The sequence below is a fragment of the Bombina bombina genome, chromosome 2 (assembly GCF_027579735.1).
Source record: "Bombina bombina isolate aBomBom1 chromosome 2, aBomBom1.pri, whole genome shotgun sequence".
Classification (NCBI taxonomy): Eukaryota; Metazoa; Chordata; class Amphibia; order Anura; family Bombinatoridae; genus Bombina; species Bombina bombina.
Genome location: NC_069500.1, coordinates 977,276,461 through 977,291,149, shown reverse-complemented (window position 1 = coordinate 977,291,149; position 14,689 = coordinate 977,276,461). Strand labels below are relative to the sequence as shown.

At 38.7% G+C, this 14,689-nt stretch overlaps 1 protein-coding gene across 1 annotated transcript in view; it reads left to right on the top strand.

Annotated features, from left to right (window-relative positions):
- LOC128649935 (sodium/hydrogen exchanger 9B2) overlaps positions 1–14,689 on the top strand; it is a 346,495-nt gene that overhangs the window by 317,749 nt on the left and 14,057 nt on the right. The window contains exon 11 of the mRNA XM_053703502.1: positions 12,993–13,129. Within this exon, the coding sequence (XP_053559477.1) occupies positions 12,993–13,129 (137 nt within the window). The remainder of the gene's footprint in view (positions 1–12,992; positions 13,130–14,689) is intronic.

Below are 14,689 nucleotides of genomic sequence, written 5' to 3'. Positions count from 1 at the left end.
TAACAGTTCTACCAAAGCTAAGTGCATCTGTTGTAAATTTGTGGAGATTATATCTCCAGCTGTGGTATGTAATAGTTGTCATGATAAGCTTTTACATGCAGAGAATATGTCCATCAGTAATAGTACAATGCCTGTTGTTCCTTCAACATCTAATGTATATGATATACCTGTGAATATAAAAGATTTTATTGCTGATGCGATTCAGAAGGCTTTGTCTGCCATCCTGCCTTCTAATAAACGTTAAAGGTCTTTTAAAACTTCTCATAAAGTTGATGAAATTTCAAATGACCGACAACATACTGAATTATCCTCCTCTGATGAGGATCTATCTGATTCAGAAGATCCTTCCTCAGATATTGACACTGACAAATCTACTTATTTATTTAAAATGGAGTATATTTGTTCCTTGTTAAAAGAGGTGTTGATTACATTGGATATTGAGGAAACTAGTCCTCTTGATATTAAAACTAGTAAACGTTTAAAATCTGTTTATAAACCTCCTATGGTTACTTCCCAGGTTTTTCCAGTTCCTGATGCTATTTCTGATATGATTTCTAAGGAATGGAATAGACCTGGTACTTCTTTTATTCCTTCTTCAAGGTTTAAAAAATCGTATCCTTTGCCAGCAGTTAGATTGGAGTTTTGGGAAAAGATCCCCAAAGTTGATGGTGCTATTTCTACTCTTGCTAAACGTACTACTATTCCTATGGAAGATAGTACTTCTTTTAAAGACCCTTTAGATAGGAAACTTGAATCTTATCTAAGGAAAGCTTATTTATATTCTGGCTATCTTTTTAGGCCTACCATTTCTATGGCTGATGTTGCAGCTGCATCAACTTTTTGGTTGGAAATTTTAGCGCAACAGGAAATGGATCCTGATTTGTCTAGCATTGTTCACTTGCTTCAACATGCTAATCATTTTATCTGTGATGCCATTTTTGAGATAATCAAAATTGATGTTAAATCTATGTCTTTAGCTATTTTAGCTAGAAGAGCTTTGTGGCTCAAATATTGGAATGCTGACATGGTATCTAAGTCTAGATTACTATCTCTTTCTTTCCAAGGTAATAAGTTATTTGGTTCTCAGTTGGATTTGATTATTTCAACTGTCACTGGGGGGAAGGGAGTTTTTTTGCCTCAGGATAAAAGACCTAAGGGTAAATCTAAAGCTTCTAACTGTTTTCGTTCCTTTCGACAAAATAAGGAACAGAAACTTAATCCTTCCCCCAAAGAATCTGGTTCCAATTGGAAACCTTCAAGTTGGAGTAAATCTAAACCGTTTAAGAAACCAAAGCCAGCCCCCAAGTCTGCATGAAGGTGTGGCCCTCATTCCAGCTCAGCTGGTAGGGGGCAGATTAAGATTCTTCCAAAACATTTGGGCAGATTCTGTCCAAAATCAATAGATTCAGAGTATTGTCTCTCAAGGGTACCGAAGTGTGTTTCAGACCTGGAGCTTTCAGGGGTAATCATACCAGTACCGTTTCATGAACAGGGTCTGGGGTTTTATTCAAAAAAATAAAATTTCAAATCTATTCATTGTCCCAAAGAAAGAAAATTCATTCAGGCCAGTTCTGGATTTGAAAATTTTGAATCGTTCTGTAAGAGTGCCAACTTTCAAAATGGTGACTATAAGGACTATTCTGCCTTTTGTTCAGCAAGGGCATTATATGTCCACAATAGACTTACAGGATGCATAGCTTCATATTCCGATTCATCCAGACCACTTTCAGTTTCTGAGATTCTCTTTTCTAGACAAGCATTACCAATTTGTCGCTCTTCCATTTGGCCTAGCGACAGCTCCAAGAATCTTTTCAAAGGTTCTCGGTGCCCTACTCTCTGTAATCAGAGAATGGGGTATTGCGGTGTTTCCTTATTTGGACGATATCTTGGTACTAGATCAGTCTTTACATTCTGCAGAATCTCACACGAATCAACTAGTGTTGTTTCTTCAAAGACATGGTTGGATTATCAATTTACCAAAAAGTTATTTGATTCCTCAGACAAGGATCACCTTTTTAGGTTTCCAGATAGATTCAGTGCCCATTACTCTGTCTCTAACAGACAAGAGACAATTAAAATTGGTTTCAGCTTGTTGTAACCTTCAGTCTCAATCATTCCCTTCAGTAGCTATGTGCATGGAATTTTTAGGTCTCATGACTGCAGCATCGGACGCGATCCCCTTTGCTCGTTTTCATGAGACCTCTCCAGCTTTGTATGCTGAACCAATGGTGCAGAGATTATACAAAGATATCACAATTAATATCCTTAAATCCCAATATTTGACTCTCTCTGACTTGGTGGTTAGATCACCATCATATAGTTCAAGGGGCCCCTTTTGTTCGTCCGACCTGGACTGTGATCACAACAGATGCAAGTTTTCAGGTTGGGGAGCTGTCTGCGGATCTGTGACAGCACAAGGGGTTTGGAAATCTCAAGAAGCAAGGTTACCAATCAATATTTTGGAACTCCATGCTATTTTCAGGGCTCTTCAGTTTTGGCTTCTGTTGAAGAGAGAACCGTTCATTTGTTTTCAGACAGACAATATCACAACTGTGGCATATGTCAATCATCAGGGTGGGACTCGCAGTCCCCAAGCTATGAAAGAAGTATCTCGGATACTTTCTTGGGCGGAATCCAGCTCCTGTCTAATTTCTGCGGTTCATATCCCAGGTATAGACAATTGGGAAGCGGATTATCTCAGCCGTCAGACTTTACATCCGGGGGAGTGGTCGCTCCATCCAGATGTGTTTTCTCAGATTGTTCAGATGTGGGGTCCTCCAGAAATAGATCTGATGGCTTCCCTTCTAAACAAGAAACTACCCAGGTACCCGTCCAGGTCCAGGGATCCTCAGGCGGAAGTGGTGGATGCGTTAACAGTTCCTTGGTGTTAAAAACCTGCTTATATTTTCCCGCCTCTAGTTCTTCTTCCAAGAGTGATCTCCAAAATCATCATGGAACAATCGTTTGTGTTGCTGGTAGTTCTGCATGGCCTCACAGGTTTTGGTATGCGGATCTTGTTCGGATGTCCAGTTGCCAACCTTGGCCACTTCCATTAAGGCCAGACCTTCTTTCTCAAGGTCCGTTTTTCCATCAGGATCTCAAATCATTAAATTTGAAGGTATGAAAATTGAACGCCTAGTGCTTAGTCATAGAGGTTTCTCTGACCCAGTGATTAATACTATGTTATAGGCTCGTAAATCTGTTTCTAGGAAGATTATCGAGTTTGAAAGACTTGTATTTCATGATGTAATTCTTAGAAATTCTCTTTTAGAATTCCTAGAATTTTACAGTTTCTTCAGGATGGTTTGGATAAGGGTTTGTCTGCAAGTTCCTTGAAGGGACAAATCTCTGCTCTTTCTGTTTTATTTTACAGAAAGATTGCTAAGGTTGTGAATTCTAACAACATTAATAGAGAAATTGTTGTCCCTTCTTTGTGTCCTAATCCTAAGAATTCTTTGGAGAGATCCTTACATTCTTTGGATGTGGTAAGAGCTTTGAAATATTATGTCGAAGCTACTAAAGATTTCAGGAAGACTTCTAGTCTATTTGTTATCTTTTCTGGTTCTAGGAAAGGTCAGAAGGCTTCTGCCGTTTCCTTGGCATCTTGGTTAAAGCTTTTGATTCATCAAGGTTATTTGGAGTCGGGTCAAGCCCCGCCTCAGAGAGTTAAAGCTCATTCTACTAGATCAGTCTCTACTTCGTGGGCTTTTAAGAATGAAGCTTCAGTTGATCAGATTTGCAAAGCAGCAACTTGGTCTTCTTTGCATACATTTACTAAATTCTACCGTTTAAATGTATTTGCTTCTTCTGATGCAGTTTTTGGTAGAAAAGTTCTTCAGGCAGCTGTTTCAGTTTGATTCTTCTGCTTGTGTTTTAAGTTTTTTTCTTTTCTGAGAAAAAACTTATTTTTTTGGTTGTGGATTTAATTTTTTCAGCGGAAAATGGCTGTTTTTATTTTATCGCTCCCTCTTTAGTGACTCTTGTGTGGAGTTCCACATCTAGCTCATGGACTCTTGCCAATTACATGAAAGAAAACATAATTTATGTAAGAACTTACCTGATAAATTATTTTTTCATATTGGCAAGAGTCCATGAGGCCCACCCTTTTTTCTTGGTGGTTATGATTTTTTTGTATAAAGCACAATTATTTCCAAATTCCTTTGTTGATGCTTTTTACTCCTTTCTTTGTCACCCCACTACTTGGCTATTCGTTAAACTGAATTGTGGGTGTGGTGAGGGGTGTATTTATAGGCATTTTGAGGTTTGGGAAACTTTGCCCCTCCTGGTAGGATTGTATATCCCATACGTTACTAGCTCATGGACTCTTGCCAATATGAAAGAAATGAATTTATCAGGTAAGTTCTTACATAAATTATGTTTTTTCACTGTGGTAAAATTAAATTTCTAGCCAGAAGCACAGATGCAGGCTATTCAGGGCTTACAGATCTATCAAAGCTTTGAAAGACATGCAGTCCAAAGCTATCTGTCATTCAATGTCGTGTGTTTATGTGATTTATGGTCATGGCATGATTGAACAGCTATGCATAGCCATTTGGTGGGAGAGAAAGGTTTAAAGACTGATAAATGGTTTTATGCAAAAATGAACACTTGTCAAGTGCAACTCTACTTATTTTTCAGGAGAAGAAAAAGCATCAATTTCATGCACACTATATATGGAATACTCAGCTTTCAGACTATGCAATCTTTGGATTAAAAATTGAGGCTTTGACGTCTTAAATGTATTAAATTGTTGGTAATTAAAACCACCAATGTTTTGAGATGATTCTCTAGAAGGACTTAATTGATTATTTATTATGGTGAATAAAAAATTAAATCAAACTTTCCTTATTTATACCTAGAAAAAAAAATATCTGTGGTACAGGTGTGTTTCAAGGTAGTGCCATGACAGCCACAATATTGGTGGCAGTACAGTGGAGATTGTTGCTTTTCTGTATATTAACCAACTATGAAGTCATCTAGACTAAAAACCTATATAGCTCAACGCAACACACTTTACTGAAATGATCATTGTGACTTTTGAGAACACTCTCTGCCTTTCCAATTCAAATCTGTTAAGTAGCCCATACATGGATAGGCCTTGAACACACACACACTCCCAGTATGTGGGGTGAGTAGTGTGCTATCACTGCTATCTGTCGTTCATCTAATTTGGTGAAAGCTAATATTAATGAGAATGACAATCAAGTCAAAATTAAACTTTCATGATTCAGGTAGAGCATGCAATTTTAAACAACTTTCCAATTTACTTTTATCATCAAATTTGCTTTGTTCTTTTGGTATTCTTTGTTGAAGGCTAAACCTAGGTAGGCTCATATGCACATTTTTGAGCCTTCAAATGCCACTACTTATCTCAGTTCATTTTGACAATTTTCAAAGTTAGACAGCTAGTTGTGCTCACTCCTGTGGAGTTTGCACTGATTGGCTAAAATGCATGTCTGTCAAAAGAACAGAGATAATGGGGCAGTCTGAATAGGCTTAGATACAAGATAATCACAGAGGTAAAAAGTGTATTAATATAACAGTGTGTGTTATGCAAAGCTGGGGAATATGTAATAAAGGAATTATCTATCTTATTAACCCCTTAACTACCAGCATTGTACCCTGTATGACACTGGTCTTTATGCCCTTAAGGACCAGCAACGTACCCTGTACGCCACTTCAGTCCTGGGCTTCTCTCTGCTGCGATCTCGCTCAAAATAGCAAGATTACGCTATTTCTGCATGCACCACGAGATTTGCACCGCTGCCCTCTCTGCATCGGACAGTGGTGGTGCGGATAAGGGGGGGCTCTACACTGGGGCCCACAGGGGCCAGTGCCCCTGTAAAAATGTCCCTGCCCCCCGTGGCCCCCCTTGAGCTGGCCACTGAGCTGACTGAAAAATACCAGACAAGATCAAGGCTATTTATCTGCTTCCCTGTCCCTAAGACGCTATATAGTCAAAGCGTGGGGTTAACAAAGTGAAGTAAAACTTGTGACCCCTCCCCTTTCAGAGATGTGCTACAGTTCCCGGGTTGTTGTGGGGGCGGGGTGTCTTACAGCTGCAGTCTGCAGACAAGAGTTCCAGAAGTGTCACTGGTTGGTTTTGCAGACGTTCTCTCTAGCATGTATACTGCCAGAACAGAAGAGATGTAAGTCTGCCCTCTCACCTCCACAACTCTATAATAACTGCTGGAGTGTTTTCCTTATTTTTCTAATGTATGTAAATAATTATTTGACACCATTTTCATTGAATGTGCTATCTGAAATATGTAGCACTAGTTAAGTGCATAGACTTCTTTTTTTATTTTATTTTTTTTCTACTCAGTGTGTGTATGTATGTGTATATATATATATATATATATATATATATATATGTGTGTGTGTGTGTGTGTTTATGTGTATGGAATTGTGTGTGTGTGTATATGTATATATATATATATATATATATATATATATATATATATATATATATATATATATATATATATATATATATACATACATATATACATATATATACATACATACATACAAAGGTAGCAGGTGTCCCAGCACACAGGGGGTGGGATGTGTCAGGTGGGAGGCTGATCTCTACACTAAAACTAAAAATTAACCCTACAAGCTACCTAATTAACCCCTTCACTGCTGGGCATAATAAAAGTGTGGTGCACAGCTGTATTTAGCAGCCTTCAAATTACCAAAATGCAATGCCAAAGCCATATATGTCTGCTATTTCTGAACAAAGGGGATCACAGAGAAGAATGTACAACCATTTGTGCCATGATTGCACAAGCTGTTTGTAAATAATTTCAGTGAGAAACCTAAAATTGTGAGAAAAGTTAACACATTTTTTTATTCGGTCGCATTTGAAGGTGAAAACATAATTTATGTAAGAACTTACCTGATAAATTCATTTCATTTCTTTCATATTAGCAAGAGTCCATGAGCTAGTGACGTATGGGATATACATTCCTACCAGTTGGGGCAAAGTTTCCCAAACCTCAAAATGCCTATAAATACACCCCTCACCACACCCACAAATCAGTTTAGCCAAGAAGTGGGGTGATAAGAAAAAAGTGCAAAAGCATAAAAAATAAGGAATTGGAATAATTGTGCTTTATACAAAAAAATCATAACCACCACAAAAAAGGGTGGGCCTGATGGACTCTTGCTAATATGAAAGAAATGAATTTATCAGGTAAGTTCTTACATAAATTATGTTTTCTTTCATGTAATTAGCAAGAGTCCATGAGCTAGTGACGTATGGGATAATAAATACCCAAGATGTGGAACTTCCACGCAAGAGTCACTAGAGAGGGAGGGATAAAATAAAGACAGCCAATTCCGCTGAAAAAATAATCCACACCCCAAAATAAAGTTTAATCTTATAATGAAAAAAAAACTGAAATTATAAGCAGAAGAATCAAACTGAAACAGCTGCCTGAAGTACTTTTCTACCAAAAACTGCTTCAGAAGAAGAAAACACATCAAAATGGTAGAATTTAGTAAAAGTATGCAAAGAAGACCAAGTGGCTGCTTTGCAAATCTGATCAACCGAAGCTTCATTCCTAAACGCCCAGGAAGTAGAAACTGACCTAGTAGAATGAGCTGTAATCCTTTGAGGCGGAGTTTTACCCGACTCGACATAAGCATGATGAATCAAAGATTTTAACCAAGATGCCAAAGAAATGGCAGAGGCCTTCTGACCTTTCCTGGAACCGGAAAAGATAACAAAAAGACTAGAAGTCTTTCGGAAATCTTTAGTAGCTTCAACATAATATTTCAAAGCTCTAACTACATCCAAAGAATGCAACGATCTTTCCTTAGAATTCTTAGGATTAGGACACAATGAAGGAACCACAATTTCTCTACTTTAGGTAAAAATTTAAATGAAGTCCGCAACACCGCCTTATCCTGATGAAAAATCAGAAAAGGAGATTCACAAGAAAGAGCAGATAACTCTGAAACTCTTCTAGCAGAAGAGATGGCCAAAAGGAACAGAACTTTCCAAGAAAGTAATTTAATGTCCAGAGAATGCATAGGTTCAAACGGAGGAGCTTGTAAAGCCCCCAGAACCAAATTCAAACTCCAAGGAGGAGAGATTGACTTAATGACAGGTTTTATATGGACCAAAGCCTGTACAAAACAATGAATATCAGGAAGATTAGCAATCTTTCTGTGAAACAACACAGAAAGAGCAGAAATTTGTCCTTTCAAAGAACTTGCAGACAAACCTTTATCCAGACCATCCTGAAGAAATTGTAAAATTCTAGGAATTCTAAAAGAATGCCAGGAGAAAAATCAGAAAAGGAGATTCACAAGAAAGAGCAGATAACTCTGAAACTCTTCTAGCAGAAGAGATGGCCAAAAGGAACAGAACTTTCCAAGAAAGTAATTTAATGTCCAGAGAATGCATAGGTTCAAACGGAGGAGCTTGTAAAGCCCCCAGAACCAAATTCAAACTCCAAGGAGGAGAGATTGACTTAATGACAGGTTTTATATGGACCAAAGCCTGTACAAAACAATGAATATCAGGAAGATTAGCAATCTTTCTGTGAAACAACACAGAAAGAGCAGAAATTTGTCCTTTCAAAGAACTTGCAGACAAACCTTTATCCAGACCATCCTGAAGAAATTGTAAAATTCTAGGAATTCTAAAAGAATGCCAGGAGAATTAGAAGAGCACCAAGAAATATAAGTCTTCCAGACTCGATAATATATCTTCCTAGACACAGATTTACGAGCCTGTAACATAGTATTAATTACGGAATCAGAGAAACCTCTATGACTGAGAATCAAGCATTCAATCTCCATACCTTCAAATTTAATGATTTGAGATCCTGATGGAAAAAAGGACCTTGAGATAGAAGGTCTGGTCTTAACGGAAGAGTCCAAGGTTGGCAAGTAGCCATCCGAACAAGATCCGCATACCAAAACCTGAGAGGCCATGCTGGAGCCACCAGCAGAACAAACGAACGCTCTTTTAGAATCTTGGAGATCACTCTTGGAAGAAGAACCAGAGGTGGAAAGATATAGGCAGGATGATACTTCCAAGGAAGTGACAATGCACCCACTGCCTCCGCCTGAGGATCCCTGGATCTGGACAGATACCTGGGAAGTTTCTTGTTTAGATGAGAAGCCATCAGATCTATTTCTGGAAGACCCCAGATTTGAACAATCTGAAGAAACACCTCTGGGTGAAGAGACCATTCGCCCGGATGTAACGTTTGGCGACTGAGATAATCCGCTTCCCAATTGTCTACACCTGGGATGTGAACCACAGAAATTAGACAGGAGCTGGATTCCGCCCAAGCAAGTATCCGAGATACTTCTTTCATAGCCAGAGGACTGTGAGTCCCCCCTTGATGATTGACATATGCCACGGTTGTGACATTGTCCGTCTGAAAACAAATGAACGATTGTCTCTTCAGAAGAGGCCACAACTGAAGAGCTCTGAAAATCGCACGGAGTTCCAAAATGTTGATGGGTAATCTCGCCTCCTGAGATTCCCAAACCCCCTGCGCTGTCAGAGACCCCCATACAGCTCCCCAACCTGTCAGACTCGCATCTGTTGAGATCACAGTCCAGGTTGGAAGAACAAAAGAAGCCCCTTGAACTAAACGATGGTGATCTGTCCACCACGTCAGAGAGTGTCATACAATCGGATTTAAAAATATCAACTGTGATATCTTTGTATAATCCCTGCACCACTGGTTCAGCATACAAAGCTGAAGAGGTCGCATGTGAAAACGAGCAAAGGGGATCGCGTCCGATGCAGCAGTCATAAGACCTAGAATTTCCATGCATAAGGCTATCGAAGGGAATGATTGAGACTGAAGGTTTCGACAAGCTGAAACCAATTTCAGACGTCTCTTGTCCGTCAGAGACAAAGTCATGGACACTGAATCTATTTGGAAACCTAAAAAGGTTACCCTTGTCTGAGGAATCAATGAACTCTTTGGTAAATTGATCCTCCAACCATGTTCTTGAAGAAATGAAGCATTTTCAGCCCCCGCGAGCCTAACAGCCCACAGGGAAAAAAGTCAATTTTTAAGGTAAGAAAAAAATGTTTTAATTCATATGCATTATCCCAAATAATGAAACTGACTGTCTGAAATAAGGAATATTGATCATCCTGAATCAAGGCAAATAAATGTTTAAACACATATATTTAGAACTTTATATAAAAGTACCCAACCATAGCTTAGAGTGTCACAAAAAATAAGGCTTACTTACCCCAGGACACTCATCTACATGTAGTAGAAAGCCAAACCAGTACTGAAACGAGAATCAGTAGAGGTAATGGTATATAAGAGTATATCGTCGATCTGAAAAGGGAGGTAAGAGATTAATCTCTACGACCGATAACAGAGAACCTATGAAATAGATCCCGTAGAAGGAGACCATTGAATTCAAATAGGCAATACTCTCTTCACATCCCTCTGACATTCACTGCACACTGAGAGGAAAACTGGGCTCCAGCCTGCTGCAAAGCGCATATCAACGTAGAATCTAGCACAAACTTACTTCACCACCTCCATGGGAGGCAAAGTTTGTAAAACTGATTTGTGGGTGTGGTGAGGGGTGTATTTATAGGCATTTTGAGGTTTGGGAAACTTTGCCCCTCCTGGTAGGAATGTATATCCCATACGTCACTAGCTCATACAGGCCCATTTATCAAGCTCCGTATGGAGCTTGAAGGGCCGTGTTTCTGGCGAGTCTTCAGACTCGCCAGAAACACAAGTTATGAAGCAGCGGTCTAAAGACCGCTGCTTCATAACCCTGTCCGCCTGCTCTGAGCAGGCGGACAGGAACCGCCGGAAATCAACCCGATCGAATACGATCGGGTTGATTGACAGCTCCCTGCTGGCGGCCGATTGGCCGCGAGTCAGCAGGGGGCGGCGTTGCACCAGCAGCTCTTGTGAGCTGCTGGTGCAATGTTAAATGTGGAGAGCGTATTGCTCTCCGCATTTAGCGAGGTCTTGCGGACCTGATCCGCAGTGTCGGATCAGGTCCGCAAGCCCTTTGATAAATGGGCCCCATGGACTCTTGCTAATTACATGAAAGAAATGGTGGCATGAAATATACCAAAATGGGCCTAGATCAATACTTTGGGTTGTCTATTAAAAAAAATATATAGTTTTGATAGGTAAATATAAAAAAGGCTCTTTCTGTTAAAAATAGTGATGGCAAAAATGCTAAAAATGCTCTGGTCTTTTGGGAAAGTTTTTGTCTGAAGTGCCCGGTAATTAAGGGATTAAACAATAACAATTTTCAAGTAGATTGTCCCTTTAAAGTATACAAACCAAGGTATTGCTCTAGGCCTATTTTGGTATATTTGAATATTATTATTTTTTTTATTTGATCATATCTGGCGGCCAAATAGTGGCATCGTTTTTTTGGAAAGTATGGGTTTTGTCACTGAAATTATTTACACAAAACTACTGCGGTTCGTTGTAAAGCCTTCACTGGGATCCCCTTTGTTCAGAAATAGCAAGCATGCATGGCATTGCCATTTGCTTTTGTTAATTAGAAAACCCCTAATTGCAGTTGCGTACCACACTTGAAGTTTCTTTCTGTGGAGTTAATCAGTTAGCTTGTAAGGTTAATATTTGCTGTAGTGTAGAGATAACCCTCCCACCTCCTGATCCCTACCTAATCCATTCCTCGCTCTCTTGACTCCACCCGTCACTCACCACAATCTTAAATACTGGCAAAAAGTCTGCCAGTAGGAAGTTAAGTGCTTTTTAAAAAAAAATAAAAAAAATATATATATATATTTATATCTGTAGTGTAGTCTAGGGATCCCACCCAACTCTCTGACCCCTACCCCTGAAACAGCTCTCTTACCCTCTGACTGACCACCGCCATGTTTGTTACTGGCAACCAGACTGCCAGCCACAAACTATGTAATTTTTTTATATTAATAATTTTATATATTTAGTAGTTGCCCCCTCCAAGATGAAAGTTTTCTGTAGTGTATGGTCCTCCCTTCCCCCTCCAACATTACTACTCCATAGTGTAGCTCCCCCCCTTCATAATTGTTTTCAGTGTTGTAGGGAACCCCTCCTCCTCCCTTCTACCGCTAGGCCAATCCACCCTCCTTCACTCCCACCACTCCCAATCTGCACCAAATGATGATCGTAACAGAGAGTGACACAGACAGTGTCTCTGTAACGATCAGTAATCTGGATTCTTTACCATATGAAGGCAGATGTCTTCTGCCCCCTGGTTGTGACTCCTGCTGTCTAAGCTGAGAGTGGTGACCGCAACAGATGCCTATGTGTTGTTCGTAGATACTACGTCAACACAGTACGCTGAGCAAAGCACTTTGTGACATAGTACCTACGTCCAAATGGCTCAAGGGATTAAATGATGGAGATCTGGATTTGCCCCTCTGTTATTACAAGAGCCACAAATGACTGATATTGGAGAGTCTACTAATGTTGCATCTAAAGATGAGATAGCTCTGCTTGATGGCGTGGACTCAACACAATTGTTTTTCTTTCACGATTCAGACAGAGCATGACATTTTAAACAACTTTCTGATTTACTTCTATTATTGTATTTGCTTTGTTCCCTTGGTATCTTTTGTTGATGGAGCAGGAATGAATACATCAGGTGAGCCAATGACAAGAGGCATATATGTGTAGCTACCAATCAGTAGCTAGTTCCCAGTTGTGCATTGCTGTATCTGAGCCTACCTAGGTAAGGCTTTCATCAAAGAATACCTAAAAATGAATAAATTGGAAAGTTGCTTAAAATTGTATGCTCTGTCTTGTTACTGGCAAGGGTAAAATACTCTATTCTTCACTGCCGTTTGTGCCCAGAATATCTTCATGAATGGATATTTATTTTGCAAATATAATTCTACAGCGTTATGATAATATAAATATTTAATTCAATATGAAGTTAACTTTAAGACATTCATTTTGCTTTCTTTAAACCTTGTACAATTTTAAATATCTAATTATTCTATGCATGAATTTCAGGCCTTTGCGTTGCAACTCTCAGTATTGCCCTGGTAGTAAGGATATGTGTCACGTTCTTGATGGTGTGCTGGGCTGGTTTTCGTATGAAGGAAAAAATATTTATTTCCCTGGCATGGATTCCTAAAGCAACAGTTCAGGTATGGTATTATCTCATAACATGTAAGTAAATGATAAAGAAAATAGACACCGAACTTTAGCTTAAAGGGGCATTATACACTAGATTTTTCTTTGCATAAATGTTTTGTAGATGATCCATTTTTTATAGCCCATCTCAGAGTGTTTTTGTAACAATCTTTTGCTTATTTTTTAATAACATTGTGCTGATTTTCAGACTTTTAACCAAGCCCCAAAGTATCAGATGTAGACTCAAGTCTACAGATTACTGCTTGCTCCTGTTTGTGTAATCTGTCTTTTCATATGCAGTGGAAGGGGGAGTGTCTGCTCTTCCTGCTTTCTGGCCCCTTTCAGTGGGTGTCCCAGACTACCTCATCAGTGCTAAACTGGGAGCTTCTAAGTAAGTTTTTAAAAGGTTTTGCTCTGTATTTTTACATCAGTATCTGTGCATATTCTTCTTTATAGTAGTGTCTATTACACACAGTTATATGAAAATTGGTGTATATTGTCCATTTTGTGTTTCCTCTCCATATCTCTTGAGCTTTTATCATGAATGATTAAATAAGTTTTGGGGTAAGATAGGAAGCAATAGACGTCTAAGTTTGTCTTTTCTTAAAATAGCTTAAATAAGTTAGGAGAACTATGTAGTCATATTAGTTAAAGGGACATGAAACCCACATTTTTTCTTTCATGATTTAGAAAGAGCATGCGATTTTAAACAACTTTCTAATTTACTTCTATTATCTAATTTGCTTCATTCTCTTAATATACTTTGCTGAAAAGCATATCTAGATAGGCTCAGTAGCTGCTGATTGGTTGCTGCTCATAGATGCCTCATGTGATTGGCTCATCCATGATGATTTATAGATATATTTTTACACTGTTATCATGGTTGAAAGGAGTTAGAGATAATGGACACCTTGACATTTTAATATAAAATGTTTAGTTATGCATAGTAAAACTTTGAAATATACTTTCATTGTTTATTTATTTTGCATGTTATTTAGTGCTGAAAATTGTGACTTTTCTAATTCTTAGGCCTGGAAAAGCACACTGCTGACGTATCAAGGCTAGCCATGCTACATATCTTTCCTTAATTGGTTTAAACAAATAACTGCAAAACAATTCACTAACACAACGACCACTGCATTCCTTGTCTGCTGACTTAAAGGGACATTCATACCAAAATGTTTATTTCATGATTCAGATAGAGCATATCATTTTAAACTTTCCAATCCACATCTATTTTCAAATGTGCTTCATTCTCTTGGTATCCTTTTGTTGAAGGAGCAGCAATACACTAGTAGTCTCTAGCTGAACACATTGGATTGTAAAAGTGTGCTAGATCAAATGCACTAAAGCCAAAGGTGCGTAAGGAATACTTTAAATTCCTATGTTCTTCATTTAAAATAAAATGTTCTTTTTATTTTTAAATATATTATGTGTAGATGGATACAAAACACAGAAATGGACAGGGTACACATCCTAAGTCACCGAAAAACCCACAGACCTGAATACCTAGAGGCAGCTGTATAGTTTCTGGCAACTCAGGCAGTTAACCCCTGACCAGCCTGGGTGACAAG